This window comes from Rhinatrema bivittatum, unplaced genomic scaffold, assembly GCF_901001135.1.
Source record: "Rhinatrema bivittatum unplaced genomic scaffold, aRhiBiv1.1, whole genome shotgun sequence".
Lineage (NCBI taxonomy): Eukaryota > Metazoa > Chordata > Amphibia > Gymnophiona > Rhinatrematidae > Rhinatrema > Rhinatrema bivittatum.
In genome coordinates, this window is record NW_021820765.1 from 135513 (window position 1) to 154998 (window position 19486).

Genomic DNA, 19486 nt, shown 5'->3' on the forward strand with positions numbered 1-19486 from the left:
AAACCTCTCAAGATCAGCCACATTGTTCACCTGTGCCCTCCAGTGATAGATCCTCACTGATGATTTGATTTATTTTTATTTGTGAACCACTTTCAGCCTTTCTGGATAAGGCAGGATAAAAGTTATAATAAATAACTAAATGGCAAAATAATATGATGACAGCAGGTTGTTTATTCCCAACAGATTTCAGATCCGGAATTACCGTGACATATTGGCCATCATGTTTGCCATCAAAGAAATTAACCAGAACCAGCATCTCCTGCCAAACCATACCTTGGGCATCCGTTTCATGGACTCTTGTCTTTCAGAGGTAGTCGCTCTCCAGGACACTCTCCTGCTGCTGTCTGGTAGGAACAGAACATTCCCGAATTATAAATGTGAGGCACAACTGATTTTGGCAGGAATCATTGGAGAACTCTATTCTCCAGTGTCTGAGGTCATGGCCAGGATACTAGGAGTTTACAGGATCCCACAGGTATGAAATTTCTGACTATGTTTCTGTGAAAGAGCCATTGAGTTAGCACTTGATTCCCTCTCCTCTTCACTGTCTGTTATTCTCTCATTGCATTCATGGACTTCCAGTTCCTTCTTTTCATAGGGAAACTGAAGCTAGAAGTCCATAGATCTAAGGAGACAAAATCCCAGGCAGGCTCTGATGAAATGAAAACTCTTAAAACACTCTCTCCATCGCTCACCCAAGTTAGTGGAATATGTTATGCTCTCTGTGGATATATGTGAGAGAGATGATGGAAATCTTTCTTTTCAGATCAGCATTTCAGCACAGCACCCAATGCTGAGTGATAAAATCCAGTTCCCATCTTTCCTACGCACATTCCCTGCAGCCAACCTGCTGCCCCGGGCAATTGCCCAGCTGCTCCACCACTTCAACTGGACATGGGTGGGGATCTTGTTTTCCAATGCAGATATTACCAGCCTGCAAAGTCAGAAATTACGGCAGCAGATGGTGGAGAATGGTGGTTGTGTGGCTTTCCTGGAGAAGATTGATGATCGCTACCCAAGTGTCAGGCTAGTGAAAGTGGCAGAGGTGATTTTTCAATCCTCAGCGAGTGTGATTGTGTGCCTCTGCTATGAAATGCACGTCAAGCCTATACTGGAATTCCTCTCCTTCCGGGACATCACTGCAAAGGTCTGGGTCTTCTCATCTTCGTTTGCCATCAATCCTGATATGTTCACCAAAGAGTCCTGGAGGCTGCTCAGTGGCAGCCTGGTGTTTACTGGATCCACTGGTGACATCCCCCACTTCACTAATTTCTTATACAATATTTGGCCTTCTGCATACCCATGGAACATCTTCACCAAGCTCTTCTGGGAAAAGGCATTTGGTTGTCAATGGAAGGGACAGAACTTGACTCATGTGGTATCGGGAGAAGATATCATCCCATGCACAGGTGAAGAAGACCTCAAAGCACTTGACCCAGCGCTCTTTCAGTTGAATGATTTAAGTGTTTCTTATCATGCTTACCTGGCTGTTTATGCTTATGCACATGCTCTGCAGAATTTGATTTTGATTGGACCCATGGAAAACAATTTTGTAACAGATTCCAACATTCATAATATCAAACCATGGCAGGTATTAATAATAATAATTGGATGTTTATAATACCTAAAGCAAACAAGATCCTGATGATGTTTAAATTTTAGAAGTTAGGAAATATATATATGCAGATGGTTTTGACAGTACATTACTGGTCTCTTCACTGTATGAAAGTTTTCAAAGGACAGGGAAGAAGGCATAAAATGACAATTTAATTATGAAATTATAGACTGGTAAAACTGGTGAAATGCACTTGGTTAAGATCTTCCAAAGGATCACTGGCAGACATGCAGGGTGGAATTATCACACAGGGAGGCTGCATGATTCGAACTGAAGCACAAGGGGAATAAGTGACTTTTCTAAGGTCACACACATCCCGGTCAGATCTTGAGCAATTTGGTACTCGGGGAGGGTCATAGACCATACAAGGCTCCATGACCTCTCTGGGCTCCTGCACTGGGAGCTAAATATTTACTTTTTTAAGGCCCATAGATTTTATTACACTCACAACAGTCCAGCAGAATCACAAAGAACACCACTCAGACTCCAAATGTGTTTAAAATAAATCCTTTACAGTAACTGATGGCTACATTTAGACTGACTCAGAAAGAGTTAAAGGCAAAAAGAAAGGAAATGTTTATTACACCTGCCTAACAATGCTCCTAAGAACTGGTTTGGAAACCAAGTAGAAATGTTATCCCAACATGCTTCGGAGAATTCTCAGGCAAGAATCTGGGAACTGGAGCTAAGCACCACAGCAGTTCCCAAGCACAAAGGTAAACAATTAACAGAGGTGCAGTGCAGTGCAGACTGCTGAGAACTGATAAGGGGGGCATCACTCCTGCCTCCTGTCCCAACTAGTTGCTAGTTTTTAGTATAAAACTAGAGATTAGAAATATAGCCATCGGACTCATGGAAATGGCGGAGCAGACTGATTTGCTGCGTTTGACATCAATCAGAAATGTAAACTTTAATAATTATGCATATATATATAGAGAGAGAGAGAGAGAGAGAGAATATTTATTTATGCAAAGAGGAACATAATTTATTCTCTAAACACACTAAACACATAAAAACAAGGAATATCTTTCTGATCCATGAAAGTTTGGAAAAAGTCCAGAAGCCTTGATGATGTGCAAACAAAATAATCCAATCCACTGTGAGAAAGTAAGAACCAAATACAACAAAGGTCTTCAAATAGTCTTGCAGGGCTGCAAATGACAACCCCTCTCTTATAACTGGCTTAGAGATGTCCTGAAAACTGTCAGTTAAAAGCTCCCCTCGCCAGAGGTCCCTTTGTTTTGCCACAAAAAGGGCTTCATCAGGAGCAGAAGATCCAAGGCAGCAATCAGACAGACTGGAAGCAAAACATCCCAACAGTCAAACCAATACTGTACTGTACTGCACCTCTTTCATAAAAACAAAAGCTGCTTACCTGCCGCTAAATAGCTGACACTTCAAGTCATCAATAATTTGTGCTCAAGCATGCGCAAATTCACAGTCTTTGTTCTGCATTGCACATCAGTAGCGCACACGAGCCTGCCTTCCTGCAGCGCTTCACCGGGAAAACGCATGACGAGACTGAGACTGCTCCCTTTGTCCTGACATTATTCCAAAATCTATCCCCTTGGAGCTTAATATTGTTCTCCCTAGTTCTACAGCTTCCTTTACATTGAATGCACTGGGAAAGGGGAGTGTTCCTAGTATGCACTGTTTCTACTCCCCCTGTCCTTAAGTTGCTCTTTCCACAAAGCGCTGTGACCTACTGCTGCTGACATAGTGGAACCAAGCTCTCCAGTTCTTCTTTATGCTCACTTATTCTCTTAATCCTTCCTCTCTTTTTTTATGTACGATATCCTACATTTACTTACCTTGGTCTATGTGCCTATTTGTAAACCGTTGCGATGGTATATAACTTAGTGACGGTATAGAAAAGTTTTAAAATAAATAAATACATAAATAAATATTCTTCTTCTTCAGCATTTCTTACATCTTTGAGTTCCCTCGCCTACATCTCCATTCCATTTTTTCTCTATCCTACACTGCCATTCCTTTCCTTTGCCTCCCATCTCTTCCTTCTTGTTCTCTTCTTTCTCCATCTTGACATCATTCCTCATAGGCCTCTATTCTCATCCCTCCACATTAAATATACATTACCTCGACTAACCCTCCAGTTCTCTTGCTTTCTAACCCATCTGCCCATTCCTTTTTTCTCTTCCCCAATAGCTATCAAAACTTCATTACCCCACATTCCACAGCATCTGCCCCCCTGCCTGACCTCTGTTCCCCAGCAAGTCTCCCTGCCTCTTCCATTCACCTTCTTCAGCATCTGCCTCCTGATTTTACCCCTACTTCTCCAGTATCCATCCCATTGCATACATTCCCCCCATCCTCTTAGCACAGAGGCCACCACATTTTCTTCCCTCTTCTCTCTATACCTGGAGGCAAGAGACACAGAGATCACATTTGACCCCACAGGAGTTTACTGAGCTGAATGGCCACAGGCACAAGCAAAAGTAGAAGAATGCTGGTCAGGAGAGCAAATTTGGTCTTTGCTTTGCCCCCCTCCATCTACTCTCTCTCTCTCCCCCCCCCCCCCCCCCCCCCCCCCACACACACACACACAACAGAATTGCAGGAGAAGGAAAGAACTCACTCGGGTTCAACAGATTAGCTGCATGGTAAGGGCAAAGGGCCATCGGTGCCATTTTGTTTACTGGAGATCGCTCCCGGGACCCCCGCTGGACCACCAGGTACTTTAGGAAAGTTTTTTGGGGGGGTCGGGTGGATGGGGGGATTCTAAATGATTCTAAATAATTAGATTTAAAGGGTCAGGGAACAGCCGAAAACAAAAACCGTCCGGACTTGCGGGAAACGGAATTTCCTGCGGGTCCATGATCCTGAAACCGGAACCGATTCTGGCACCCGATTCACATCTCTAATCTGAACAGGTTGATTCAGTCCTAGTTTAGCTCAATTGCAGAGAAATTAGATTTACAACTTCAGGCATGCAATGTGACATCACCAGGAATGGATCAATCTGCTTGGGTTGATCTGGGTGAGATTGCAAATCTTGATGGATGGCCTAGGGAACTGGAGGCATAACAGAGGGAAAGTGGACATCTGGTGGGGTAGAAGCAGATGTGATTGTCCATAGGGAAATCCATAAAGGTAGAATACATTTGCAGAGATTATCTACCTATTCAGCATAATGATTTTTTTTCACTACTGAATTCTACAGGTCCTCCATTATCTGAAGGTTATGCATTTCACAACAGAGTCCAAAGAGGAAGTCTATTTTGATGAGAATGGAGATGTTCCTGCTGTCTTTGACATCTTGAATATCCAGATACACCCGGATGACAACACCCAAGTAATAAAAGTGGGAAGATATGATTCCAGGGAAACTCTAGGGGATGAAATAAGTCTGAACACCACTGCCATCATATGGACCCAAAATAACCAGGTGAGAATCATGATAGTAATGGGTTGATGATGGTAGAAAAAGACCAATTGGTTTGTGCATCTAAGGGTAAAGTCCAGCTGTCAACTGTTGAAGTTTGGCTGTTTGATGGATATTGCTCTTTTTCTAAGTCAGTTTTTTGTTGACTTCGTCTTTGGTTCTCTGCCCTCCTGGGTAGATGACTATACAAGTTCCCATCCTATCCCCATCCTCATGTTCCAACAGTTCATCTTACATACTCTGTACCCTCACCTTCCACCTATCACCTGCTATCTTACTCTCTCCCTTATCTTCCATCCAACACCCATCATCTTCCAACACTTCAACTTCCACATTCCCCCTCCCAAACATCTCACCTAGTGCTACAGTAAAGACAGTAAATACATTTTAACCTTTAACCTCCTCCATCACTTTCCAACCCCCATCACAATCTGCACTTCCCTCCCTCACCTTTCCCATATCTCCTTAACCTTTCAAACTGCAAATTTTCATCCTCTGCTTCTATACTTCCCCTCCTAACTTTCACCTTTCAACCCCATGACCTTCTATTCTTCTCCCTTTTCTCTCTTCCCTTCCTCGTTTTACCTTCACTTCCTCCCTGTCTTCATTTCTTCACAGCCCAACAGGCAAGAGAACAGAACCAATGGCCGGAGCTTCTAGCCTCATCTTGTCAACAGCTGTTCTCTCTTCTGTGCAGATGCACTGTTTCAACCAAACTGCACATGAAGGAAAGGAGCTGCTTCTAAGAGGAGAATGTCAGGAGCACCAGACCTCCTGTGTGATGGGATCAGAACAGCTTATTTTCATCTCTGAAGCATGGTCCATTTAGGGAGAGGGAGCAGAAGTGGCAGGAAGGAAGCTGGCACTATCTGCTCATAGGCTAAGCAGGCGAGCAACTGCTCTGACCATGGGGCTTTAGCAAATCCTCTGCACTGTGGGCAGAATCAGGAAAGAGAGTGTCAGCTCTTTTTCAGCTGCATTGGCGGGATTTACCAGTCCGTCCGTCCCCCTTGTAGCACCCTGAACAACAGTAAAAGTGGCACACCCCAAAAGCTGACCCTAGCAGCAGATAATGACCATGATATTATTTATTTATTTTATTTATTTAAGATTTTTATATACCGGCATTCATGATACAATCACATCATGCCGGTTTACATATAACAGGGGTGTACAATGAACAATTGAGTAACCTATTAGTATGGAAGGAAGCAGTTACAAATAACAAGGGTGATAGAACTGGGAGAAGAGAAAAAAAAAAGGATAGGATAACATTAGATATAGATATTTACATTAGCTATAACATTAGCTATATATATTTACATGGAAAAGGAGTAGAACTGGCTGGATAACGTTTGGTTGAAGGTATGAGAATTAGTTGGTATTATATTATATTATATTGTTTTAATCATTTTATAATCCACAGACCCCTCACTCTGTCTGCAGTGAGAGCTGCCCTGCTGGATACAGGAAATCTTCCAGAATGGGACAGCCCACCTGCTGTTTTGATTGTGTCCCTTGCTCCACTGGAAAAATTGCCAATGAAACAGGTGAACCACTTCTTGTCCTTCTGTGCGATAATGTGAATTTCTAACATGCTAAGGCTTTAATTTACCAAGACTATGATGCACCACTTCCCGGACTTGACATGAATAAGTTTGGCTGATTCATTTGGGTTCCATAATAGCTAAGTTTGTCCATGATCCATTCCTCATTTATGACCATTGCATGCTAGGAATTGCAGTTCCAATTTCTATAAGAAAGGATTAAAAATGGAAGTTCTATCATTACAACGTGAAAAGAACCTGTCTCCAATGACATTGTAGAATTGGGTTTCTTCCCTAGTAGTTTACAACATGAATCTTGTTGGTGATCCTAATTGCTCATCAAAACCCAAGTCTCTCTGTTTCTGAACAGACCCCATCCATAAGTAGTTCTAACCATCAGGAGATCCAGAATCAGAAATGTTGAAAGAGTGTTAGGAAGCGCTAGGAGAGCGGTTCCGCTTTCCAGGGAATTGTGTGTTCTTAGACCATGGCTCGACCCCAGAGGAACTCTGAAGAGGTGCTGAGGCAGGCGAGGCATGCCTGAGCGTGGGCTGGACAGGAGCAAGGCTAGACTGAAGACAGGTGATAGAATCCGGAGCAAGGCTGGACTGAAGACAAGGATGACTGAAGGTACTGACCCTCCATCGGACCTGCACACTTCGGGAAGACCAACAATGCAATGGTGGTCTTTTGAACAGTCCTCCAACCGTTCCAAACCCTTTCGGACCTGCTGCTAGGTAACGGCAAGAAGTAGCAGGCTGGACGGAGGCCAGGGGCAAACGAAGACCTTGGAACAGGGAAGGCTCAGATGAAGACTCAGGCAAAGACACTTGGACAAAGACTCAGGAGTGAGGTTCTGAAGACAAGGAGTCAGGAGTGAGAGCTGGGATGAGACTGTGACACAGCACGCCCTACACAGCCCACCCGCGGGGCTGGTCGTGGACCACACTGGAACCGACGTAGACTCCAGACGAGAATAGTGGAGCGACCGAGAGGAACATGTCTTAGAAATTGTAGAGGCCTGCACCGGGGCACCCTACACAGCCTCCAGTGGCTGGTCGCAGACCACGCTGGAACAGCACAGGTTCTAGCAGAGTCTTTGGCAAGGATGGAGTAGGTGCAAGGAACTCCGTAGACCAGGGACAACGATTCAGGCAGAAGTCTCCCGGAGACTTGAACTGTGGTAGTGAAGAAGGCATTGTACCACGAGGCGCCCTACTCAGCCTGCCCGTGGGGCTGGTCGCGGACCATGACATGGCACGCCAGGAAAGGTGGCGACGAGGAACCAGGGGTTCAGGACATCAGGAACGGAAGGAGGACATCTGGACTGGATTACAGACACCAGGAATGGAAGACGGACATCTGGAATGGATCACGGACATCAGGAATGGAAGACGGATATCTGGACTGGATCACGGACTACAGGAACTGGAAGAAGGACATCAAGACTGACTGTGGACATTAGGACAAGACAAGGAGCTCCAACAAAGAACACAGGACCTTGAAGAAGCGATGAAACAGCGAGGACTCCTTGAGCAAAGGACAGGAACATCAGGAGCATTTAACTCCTTGTGAAGGCAAAGCTGGACTGAACACTGAGCCCTTTTGTAGGGCTGATGAGGACTACGCCCGGGGAGGAGCTTGTAGGGGCCACACCTGGCTGGCCCTCTAAAAGGAAAAGAGAGGCGGAAGTCCGTGCCTAGGGGAATCCAGGAAGAAGAGCAGGAAGCAGGTCGGTGGCATATGCCACATGGAGGGCCCAGGACGGAGCAAGGCAGGCAGCAGAAGCGGCTCCATGCCGCGAAGAAGGAAGAGAGGATGCAGGAATAGCAGGAAGGCTGCAGGCACCGGCAGGGATGGCTTCCCTGCTGGCTGAAGACCCCAACAGCGGCAAGGATGGCTTCCTACCTACTGGGAGCAGCAACGGCGATCCCAGCCACGAGGGAGAGAACAGAAGTGGCAGCAGCGGTCCCAGCCACTTGGGAGGGCTCCTGGAGGCTCGGCCCTGCCGCACAGGGTAAGAGAAGAATGCGGCCTCCATGCCACGGAGGATGGCGGCGGAGCGCCGCACTGAAGAGGGCATCAATGGCCCGACTGGCTGCGAAGGTAGGGGGCCTGCCCATGCTTGTTGCGGGCAGGTTCACAACAAAGAGATTACACTGGGCATTTAGTTCTCAATTTTCTTTATTAATCTGATTCATATTTCTACAACTCAGCTTCTATGGTCCATTATTGTATAATAGGGCATCTCCGCAGGCTGGGATTCTTTTATTAACCCAACATAAGAAATATGCTGATATGATGGAAGGACTCATCATTTTGGTATTTGTACAAGAAAATATCTCAGGATAACTTTTATATACTTTAAAAAAATATATCTTAATAACTTTGATACGAATAGTGAATGAAATCCTGAGTTACAAGGCAATGTTTACAATTTAATGGCATTAAAATCTTGATTTTAAGGTTAAGTAATATTTGTGTGGCTTCTAGGCATGATATTACAATTCATATTGGACATGGGGAGGGAAATTTTCAAACAGCCTGCATAGGCTAAAATCTGTGGATACTTTTTATGCACCTAAATCCAATTTAAAGATTCATTGGTGCACAAAGAACCCTCATGCAGCATAGCACAAATTTTTACCTGTTTGAGAGCAAGGATAACGTTGTGTATGTGGATTTACATGTATATTTAGAAAATCAAAAGTATGCATAAAAATCTTGACTCCTCCCAAAATGTACCCCTAGAACACCAATAAAAAATGAATGTAAAAGTTTCAGTGAAATGGTGTTCCATGCATTCTTTTATGTGCATACTCCTCAGGGCTCTTTCCAAAGATATATTTATATGCAGAAAACTGTATTTTATGCTCAAAAGAGCCTTTCATAATAACTCTCTAAGAGATTTGTAAAGATATTACATAGATTGACAGATTGTGTCCATGGCCTGGGCTTGTAACTGGGGGTTTTCCTTTCTTTCAGATACAACTGAGTGTTGGAAGTGTCCAGAAAATCAATGGCCCAATGAGAGTAGAGAAAAGTGCCTTCCAAAAGTCATTGAATTTTTGTCCTTCCATGAACCCTTGGGAGCAGCTTTGGCAGCTATTGCTGTCATGTTGTCTTTGATCACCATCCTTATCCTCTTCATCTTCTACCTCTTCCAGGAAACGCCGATTGTCAGAGCCAATAATCGGGGCCTCAGCTATCTTCTCCTCGGCAGCCTCACACTCTGCTTCCTCTGTTCTTTAACATTTGTTGGATTTCCCATAAAGCTCACTTGCAAGATCCGCCAACCTGCTTTTGGATTCATCTTCACTGTCAGTGTGTCTTGCATATTGGCAAAAACCGTTACGGTGATCATTGCATTCAAGGCTGTCAACCCTCGGAATCAGCTCCGAAAATGGGTTGGGCCAAAGATTCCTAACCTTATCCTTATTTTCTGCTCCCTCATCCAACTGCTTATCTGCACAGTTTGGATTGCTAGCTACCCTTCCTTTCCTGAGAACAACACCAGATCTGAAAGTGGGAAGATAATCGTTGAGTGCAATGATGGGTTGACAATACTCTTCTACTGTATGCTGGGATATATGGGCTTCCTGGCCATCATTAGCTTCATTGTGGCCTTCCTGGCTAGGACATTACCTGACAGCTTCAATGAGGCCAAGTTTATCACCTTCAGCATGCTGGTCTTTGTGAGCGTCTGGCTGTCTTTTATTCCCGCATACCTCAGCACTCAGGGGAAGTATATGGTTGCAGTGGAGATCTTCACAATCTTGTCCTCTGGTGCAGGGTTACTCTTCCTAATCTTTCTTCCAAAGTGTTATATTATTCTCATAAGACCAGAGATGAACACCAAGGAACAATTAGTAGGAAAAAATACAGCACATAAGTAAAATCTAAGTAAAACATCCAGAAACAGGGTTACCAAACCTTTCACCTCTAGGACAGGATAGTTCAGTAGATTATGCATGGGAACACAGAACCCTTTTCATCTAGTACTGTAAAAAGTATCCTCCATGGAGGTAGGGCTCTGAACTAAACAGCAGAGACAAAATTGCATTTGGTTTCGAAGAACAATTTGATGGAACCTGCACAGAGAAGTGGTTATAACCCTAACAGCAGTGGTTCCGCTACAATTGGCCTTTGAAGTCTTAGGAGTGATTTGCATGGAGTAACCATGTTTAAAAAAGAAACTTGAAAGAGCATGGAGATCCAGGATATTTTGGATAATGCTTTCATTAGCTTTGGTAGCTGTGTGATTTAGTGCTGGTCTTATATGAATATAAAGAAAGATGATGAGTTCTAAAACGATCCATCAGTGAAGGAGGTGGAGGCCAGAAGTTTAACAGTTTATCATCAGACTTGTGACTGATATAGAGGTTGGTGCTGGGGGAGGGGTTGGAAATATGGTGATGGGCTGAGCATAAGAATAAATATGTTCATCTATACCCAAAGAGGAAGAATTGTAACTATACACAGAGGCAGCACTAGAAGCAAACTTGCTAAGCTGTATTACACTGGAGTGGCCTGGAGCAGGTGAGTTTAATCCTCGCACCGGGCAGAGATCTTTTTGGGTATAGAGAGCAGGATGGGTGTGTCCAGGAGGGTGAGAGTGCAGCTGGGCCTATTGGTTCTCAGGGAGGGGGAAGGGGGAAGGTCTGAAAGGAGGGAATGATTTTCAGGATGTTTATGGCAAACAAGATGGGGTGGTGTTGAGGAGGCCTGACCTACAGTTCGCAATGTCTAAACTAACATAGGAGGGGTTTAGGGGGGTGGGAGCATGGTCCGGCAAGACCATATATTGCATTAGGTTGGGGAACGGAGAAAAGAGGGCAGCATGCCCTATTATTTCTTTTTCACATTGGGACAGTGCTTCTTAAACGGGTATCTCCTGAAGATATCCAGTTAAACCAGATTAACACTAGTTAACTGGTCACTCATAGCAGGAAACCTTTAGACCTGCTGCAGTGCAGGCCTAAGGTTATCAGTCTAACTTAGCCAGATATAACTGAAATTCAGCTAAGTTAGCTGAATAACTTTGTCCCAGTCTGGAACGTCTCCCTTTTATTCAGCTAAATCATAGCTGGACAATGACTAATCCACTTAAAATTTACCGGAAGAGGCTGAATAGTCCAAATCTTGCAGTTCAGATGAATGACTTGTAAGTTATCCCTCTACATGGCTTTGAATATTGACCTCCATATTAATGAATTTCAGGCAGCCAGTGACTGGGAGGCAAAACTCATTTTGCAGTTGGAAAAAGAGAACGCAGTGAAATGCAGTGAATGTAGAATGTCAACAGTACATAGTGATAGCAACATTAACATAAAGCTAAGTATAATTAATTCCCCACACTCACCACAAGAGGTTTTCTGATGAGATATTACATACTTTTCTCTTTGAATGAATGTTCGCAGGGTTTCTTTTTTTTTTTTGTCAGTGTGGGTGTTCCTTGGGCTTGACAAGACTGGGAAACACTAGTATATTTAATTTTTTTGCACAGACAAGGTAGGGATTTTCAATAGTTTATTATAGTTTCTTCATAGTTTTGGAGCTAGTGGGTAATACATTTTTAATAATAATAATAATAATAATAATAATAATAATAAGAGAGTGTGGTGGATGCATGGAATGGCCTCCAAGTGAAAATAATGGAGACAAAAACAGTGTCTGAATTCAAGGAAGCATGGGATAAATACAGGGGATCTCTGAGGGAGTGATGGGAATTGAAAATTGGACAGATAGGCAGACTAGATGGGCCATATGGTCTTTTACTGCCATCTTGTTTCTGTTTCTAGTTATCTTGCAATTAATGTGAATGAATGAATGAATGAATGAATGTAATGTGTAAACAAATTAATTTCAGTGAGTGCTATTAAGAGAAAGATATTTGTGTATGTTGTAATTTTAATTAAATGAATTAACTTGATTTATGTAGGTTTAATTTTGCAAGGATACCAGATGCTTTGTATTTGATGATTCATTCTCCAAGCTCCACCCCCACCCCCGTTACATGGAAAAGGCAGGTAATAGAAAAAAGAATATTACCTTACCGTCAATGGTGTTCTCCGAAGACATCAGGACGAGTAAGCCATGAAACATGGGTGTCATCATCTGACGGCACTAAACAGACAATGTTCTTAAGTTCATTAGAGCTTTTACAATCTACTGAGCAAGCACAGGAATTCCTGCACGAGTACTTCCTTGTGAACTACTTAGCTAGGTAGTTGACTTTGCAGGGAGGCAGATGGGTATTAAACATTTGCTAATGCATTCTGCTGTCCATTGAGAACACTGTTTGTGATAAGCCAACATGTTTTTCTCTGTCAACAAGCAGGGCTGAATTAGCCCTGGCATATGGAGAAGGGGGGAGGGGGTCTCAAGCTGAGAAACGGCTGGATTTCTATACACGTGCCCATACTCTGACCCATCCAGTCCTGAAGGTGAAAGGTTCTGTATCATTGTGCCAATCCCATGAGTTCTCTAATCCTGGAGATGACAGACTTTGTACTCTGTGCCTGTTCCTTAAACAGTTTAGTGCTAGATGTGAAAGGTTCCTCTATCCCTGTGCCAATCTCTTGGCTCAATCAGTACTAAAGGTAGCCAGAGATATGAATTCATTTTCTTTCTTTCTTTCTATGTATCTTCCACTATTCAGCACTGTAAAGTGGATTACATTCACACACACTATTAAATAGTGCACACTATTTCCCACAACAAATGAAACAAAAATAATGAAAGAAAGCCCCCTCCCCAAATTAAAGGCCATTTGGCTGAAATGGTACAAACAAAAGATTTCAGTGTGCACCTTCCTAGAGATGACCTGCTGAACATTCTTGTGCCAAATCCTTGAGTTTTCCGGTTCCAGAGTTGACGTGCTCTGTATCTATGTCCATCCTATAAACCATCCAGCCCTACAGGTGAAACTTTTTCTATCCTTGTTCCAATATGAACCAGGCAGTCCCAGAGATGAAAGGCTCGGTATCCTTTTGCCCAGCCCAAGGAAGCCTGCTTTGCTATTTCATGTTTTGTTAGTCTTATACTGTATGCCGACTTCCTGAAATAAAAGTTTAACTTAAAGTTATTTACAACAAATGAAATAATACAATAATCACATGTACCTCTCTGACTACGAACTGGTTTATACAGGGATAATTATGTTCCAATCATTAAAAAAATCGGAGTGGATCTGACAAAATGGTCTTCTTTATCTAAATCTCTTTTAGTGAAGGTTAATCTGATTAAGATGGCGATTTTGCTAAGATTGATTTATCCTTTTATGCATTTGCCATGCGATGTACCTATGCGGGCTCTACAGACTTTCAAGTTGTATCTTGCAAGGGAAGCCACCTAGATTGAAGTACAGTGTTTTTGTAAAGCCTCGAGAGGCTGGGGCTCCCCAACTTTCAGTGGTACAACTGGGCCTGCAGGTTGTCTTGTCTACATGTCTGGCTTGGGACAGACACTGTTCATGCCTGACTATCAATGGAAGAGGAGGGGGCAAGAGGTTGCAGTCTAGAGTCTCTGTTGCATATGCTGACAACATCGCACTCTTACAGGCGGGTGGTACGTGGGAATCTTATAATTGTACACACACTTAAAATATGGAGGGCGGTATGTCGCTCGCTTTGCCCGCAGAGTGCTAACTGTTTTTGTATGGGTTTTTTTTTAATCTTTTTATTTTAATTTTATTAGGCACTGCACCTGTTTCAATTTGATATTTTTATTATATTTTTAATTTTTGATATTTTTATTGTACTTTTAATTTTTATTTGTATTTTCTGTTGTTTTATTTTCTATTTCATTGTATTCTTATATTTTTAATTAAATTTTATGTAAACCATTGTGATAGAATACAGAACAACAGTATATAAAAGTACTAAATAAATAAATCATTAGTCTATGACCCACATCTGTTCTTAGATACATTTTATCCTGATATAGCTACTTGAGCAGCGAGGTGTTTGCGATTCTTAGGACAATTGGCTGATGATGGCCACATTAAACCATTCATGGAACTGGTTGAGGAATTTCATGTGCTGACTATGACCCGATGTTTATTCTTTTGTTTATGCAAGCATGTCTCAATGATAATTAGGGACTACCTGGGGGTTGAGGAGTGTACGGATATCGAAGGTACACTTAGTTGTAGATGAAAAGCAAAACATCTTATAGCTGTCTTATATAAATCAATTTGGGCTGCTCTCTGTGAAAAAGCCACTACATCCCAGCTCATTCAGTTATGGAAGAAGGATATGGGTGCTGCTTTCAATAGTTTGGATCGGAAATCCAATTTGAAACGATCCAGACAAATCACTATCTGTTCTAAGGGGCAGGAGTTGCAATATAAATTGCTGAACAGGCTGTATCGTACTCCAGCTTTTTACGCCATGTTTAACAATGTCAGTCCAGCTTGTTGGAGGGGGTGTGGACTTACTGGCACCTTTTACCACATTTAAATTTATTTTATTTTTATTTAAATTCTTTTAATATACCGATGCTCAAGACCAGGCCTTATCGTACCGGTTTACAATAAACAAGGGGGGAAACCAGTTAACATTGAAAGCAAAAGTTACATTACAACAGGGAGTGTGGAACTGGGCTGTTAGAAAAAAAAGATAGGTTAACAATTTCTAACTGGAGAGCAGAGCATGTAAGCAGAGAGTAATTGCTTACATGATAAGAATTATATACAATTTACACAGTGTAGTCGATTAGGCAAGTTATATGAAAGCGCAGTTAGCAGAAAAAACAGTTCCTTTGTGTGGCGGAAAGAGGACGCAACCGTGGAGTGTAGGACCATGTGGGTGACCATGAGGCTTCTTCAGGGATATGCTTGGGCGAACAGCCATGTTTTTAATTTTTTTCTGAATGTGATGTGACAATGTTCCTGGCGGAGATCTGGCGGGAGAGAATTCCAGTGATGCAGAGATCACATGAGCTCTGTTATCTTTGATGCAACGTTATTGGGGGTGAACAGAGAGTGACAGAAAAAAGTTTGCATGGGAGACAAAGATTAAGTTTAATTGTATCATGTCACTTATGGGTTTAACACTCACTCATTCATTTCCTAGGTCTGGTGCAATTTCAAAATATTTACAACTAGGTCTCTTCTGGAAGTATATGGAGCATGTTTTAATCGGAACCAGTACCTTGGGAAAAGGTTGCCACTGGGTGCATATGTCTCCTCTCCTTATTTACCCATAAGTTTATGTAAAGTCCTGTTGCGGGACAACAGTTTATCATAAAATTCTACCCCTCCCCCAGCATAGTCTTTTGAAAGAGTGGCTGTGTGCCTGTCAGACCTGTAGTCGAGCCACTGGTTCACTGCATCATAAGCAAGGAAATATCCAACGAGTCCCGCTCCCAGCACTGCTAAGTTATAAAGTCCTCACAATACTATGGGACCAGAATACAAACCCAACAGCTGCTTAATAGCCACCCCGGACATGCATGTGGCCAGCAAGCAAGCTGGAGCCACTGCAGCCTGTATGATGGGGCTGCAGTCCATCCAGACACTCCCATGTGGTGGGAGTGTCTGGATGTTCACGCATGCTGGAGTCGGGTGGCTGATTGTATTTACGATATCTGTGGACAAAGGGTGCGGGTGCATTTGGCTCTCTTTTTGATGAGTAGATGGTCTAATAGATGGAAGATGAGAGGCTGTAGAAAGTTGGTGGGCCATCAATTACATGCTCTGCGTTTGACTGTGGATCACCAGTGGAAAAGCTCTCCTGCTATCTCATGCTGGGAATCCAAGATGTTGGATATGGCTCTAATGGAGAAACTTACTTTCTCTTTAAATAATCAGTCAGACAGATATCAAGACACATGAGGACCATATTGGGGGTGGCGGGGGAGTAGGAAGTTTGCCTTTTTTTTTCTCTTGTACTGAATATGTAGCTGCTTATCTGTAATGTCTGATTTGTCACTTGTCTTTCTAATTCAAAGTGTTGTTTTGGAAAGTTGCAAATAAAGAGTTAAAAAATAAAAGAATGGGAGTTTGGGGTTTCATAAGTGTCTGGGAGAAAACATTAACTTTCTGCTTATTTCACAATGAGAAGAACCTCAACTTTATAGCTTGGCAAGGAGAAGGCATTCAATTATGAACTGGATTGGCTTCATTCATCTAAAGACATTTGCTGGAAGTTCAAGGTCATAAATCTATTTAGAACTTCAGATTGTAAATGAATTAGATGGTAACATCAACAGCTGTAAAGAACTTTTCATTCAGTTCTACCAAATTATCAGTAAAATTGAGTTGGAAGCAATACTAGGTACCAGGCTGATTATTGTTGTGGTTTACATACTTGAGATCATCAATGCTATTTACCAGGAACTCGAATGATGACATAGTGTTAAGCAGTGCATTAGAGCATAGGGTTTAATCTCCCCTGCCACAGGGATTTCTGGACATTCAGAGTGAATTGACATCTTTTGAAAACTGAGCAGTAAATATCAGAATTAAGATGTGTTCCTCGGCCTCAGTACAGGACAACCCGGCCAGGGATTACACCAGTACACACTAGGAGGAAGAGAGCTTGACTTGGATAATGTCATTGGATTAGTTAAACTGGACTGGAGCCATGCATTCTTCTCCATTTTCAATGTCAGCCGTTCAGGTGACTCAGCTTTTGCGAGTGTTGTAAAATCCACCTTCTGGTATTTCATCTTTCTTTCTCTTGTTTGAAAGGCCCTCTATCGTGTCACAATTTTCCAATCTCAAATGTCAACCATGTTGAATCATGGCCATATTGCCTCAAGGAACTCAGCAGCTGCATAATCATTGTGGAGATCCCATAGATAAATGATTTCATGTGCGACTGCATTGTACATTTCCTATATATATTTATATATAGGGATTTTCATAACAGCATACCCAAAGAAACATCATTTTTTTCAGAATTGGGATCTCACATCAACATACTCTAAGGAGCTTCTTTTGAGATAGTTACAACAATATAGTTGAAGGAACATCTTTTCAGAATGGGACATCAATAATAGCAAATTTGTAGGAACATCATTTTTCAGAATTGGGACTTTACAATACAATATTTTGTAAGGAATGATAGAATTGATGAATTGTATTTTAGATTAGCCATTTTATGTAACCATTTAGGCTAATCATTGTTTAATTACAAGGTATATCATTAATAATGCTATATGTGTGATACATTGTTTTAAAATGTATCACACATATAGCATTATTAATGCTATATGTGTTTTAAAATGTTTTTGGAAGGAGGGTTGGGATAGAGGTGCTTGTTAGCCACAGAGGCATTCACGGAGCGGGATGCCAGTGGCCAGTGGTTGGTGTTCCGCCTTCACGGAGGGCTGCCATCTCCAAAAAAAAACAAAAAAACAAGAAACAAACAAACAAAACAGGGGTGGGTAAGAGTATGGGGCAGGGGTGTGGCCTGCTTGTTGCGGCAGTTGCTACCCCTGATTGAGCTGGATGTTCGCTGGGATGCGGATACGGCGCTGCTCTCTGCATGGTGGAGGGGTGGAAGGGAGTTGGGGCCGGAGGGTGCTGGAAGCCAATAGTGATGGGTGGGAGGGAGAAAAAGGGTGGGAAATAAATAAATAAATAAATGGATGAACTGCGTGGCTTGCTGGGCAGACTGGATGGGCCGTTTGGTCTTCTTCTGCCGTCATTTCTATGTTTAATAAAGAATTATAAGTTATAAAGTGTATAGTGTTTTATCTAATCCTATATGGCTTTTGTCCCACTCCTTTGAGTGTTTTTTTGTATATATATAAATTTGCTATAGGCATTAGATGAACATTGGATTGTTCAAGTTGTTCTCTGTGAACACCAAAAACCAACCAACAAATTTGCATTTGCTTCATTTTGTCTTGTTTGTTTCATTATATGACATTCATTCTAGTGCACACCAAATATTTTAATTGTATGTTAAAACACATTAAGATGGTAACTTTAAAATGAACGTGCATGCATATGGGCATGCAAGTGGATATATGCTGAAATTTTAAATAATGCACACAGTTGTGCACATGTGATTTAAAATACACCTAGGGGCCAAATTTTAAAAGGTGCGCGTGGGCGTAGATTTGTTCGTGCAACCCGGTGCAAACAAATCTAGGGTCAGCGCATGCAAGGGGGTGCACAATTGTGCAACGTGTGCGCTGAGCCACACAGCCTTCCTCCATTCCCTCCAAGGCCGCTCCGAAATCGGAGCGGCCTCGGAGGGAACTTTCCTTCCGCCTCCCCCCACCTTTCCCCACCTTCCCCTCCCTTCCTCTACATAACCCGCCCCCCCCCCAGCCCTACCTAGAACCCCCCCTTACCTTTGTTGGGTAAGTTGCGCCTGCCTACCGGCAGGCGTAGCTTACACGTACCGGCCAACGGCCGGCCCGCGATCCCGGGCACAGTGGCAAATGGCCGCTGTGCCTAGAGGCTCTGGCCACACCCCCACCCCACCTCCCGGACCGCCCACATCCCGCCCCTTTTTGCAAGACCCGGGACATACGCGTGTCCTGGGGCTTGCGCGAGCCACCGAGCCTATGCAAAATAGGCTCGGCGCGCGCAGGGGTAGATTTTCTCAGGTTACGCGCGAAGCTTTTGAAAATCTGCCCCCTACTGTGCATATCTGTGCTCCTAATTTTAAGTAGTTGGTCGAACAAACGTAGTTTGCGTATCTTCCTTAGGATTTTGATGGCTTTAACACACTCAGGTAGGCGGATTTTAAAACATGCTCATGTGAAAGACATTCCCAGTTTTACCAATTAGTCCACAAGTTTGCCCAGTCTTTTCTCGAGGTCATCCAGATCCCTCTGGTTCTTCAACCTGCACTCCCCACAGTTGACTCAGACCCTTCACTCAGTTGTTTTATGCCTAAACAGAGACTTAGAGTAAAAACAATAGGAATCGGATGATCAAACGAAGCCCTTTATTAT

General features: G+C 42.9%; 2 protein-coding genes across 2 annotated transcripts in view; both read left to right on the forward strand.

Annotated features, from left to right (window-relative positions):
* Nucleotides 1–10461, forward strand: part of LOC115082112 (vomeronasal type-2 receptor 26-like) — a 55239-nt gene extending 44778 nt beyond the window's left edge. The window contains exons 4-8 of the mRNA XM_029586375.1: nt 184–475; nt 767–1591; nt 4797–5021; nt 6445–6568; nt 9551–10461. Coding sequence (XP_029442235.1) covers nt 184–475; nt 767–1591; nt 4797–5021; nt 6445–6568; nt 9551–10461 — 2377 coding nt within the window. The remainder of the gene's footprint in view (nt 1–183; nt 476–766; nt 1592–4796; nt 5022–6444; nt 6569–9550) is intronic.
* A 1197-nt stretch (nt 10462–11658) lies between these two features.
* The window catches only part of LOC115082113 (vomeronasal type-2 receptor 26-like), a 49358-nt gene continuing 41530 nt past the window's right edge, over nt 11659–19486 (forward strand). The window contains exon 1 of the mRNA XM_029586376.1: nt 11659–11729. Coding sequence (XP_029442236.1) covers nt 11659–11729 — 71 coding nt within the window. The remainder of the gene's footprint in view (nt 11730–19486) is intronic.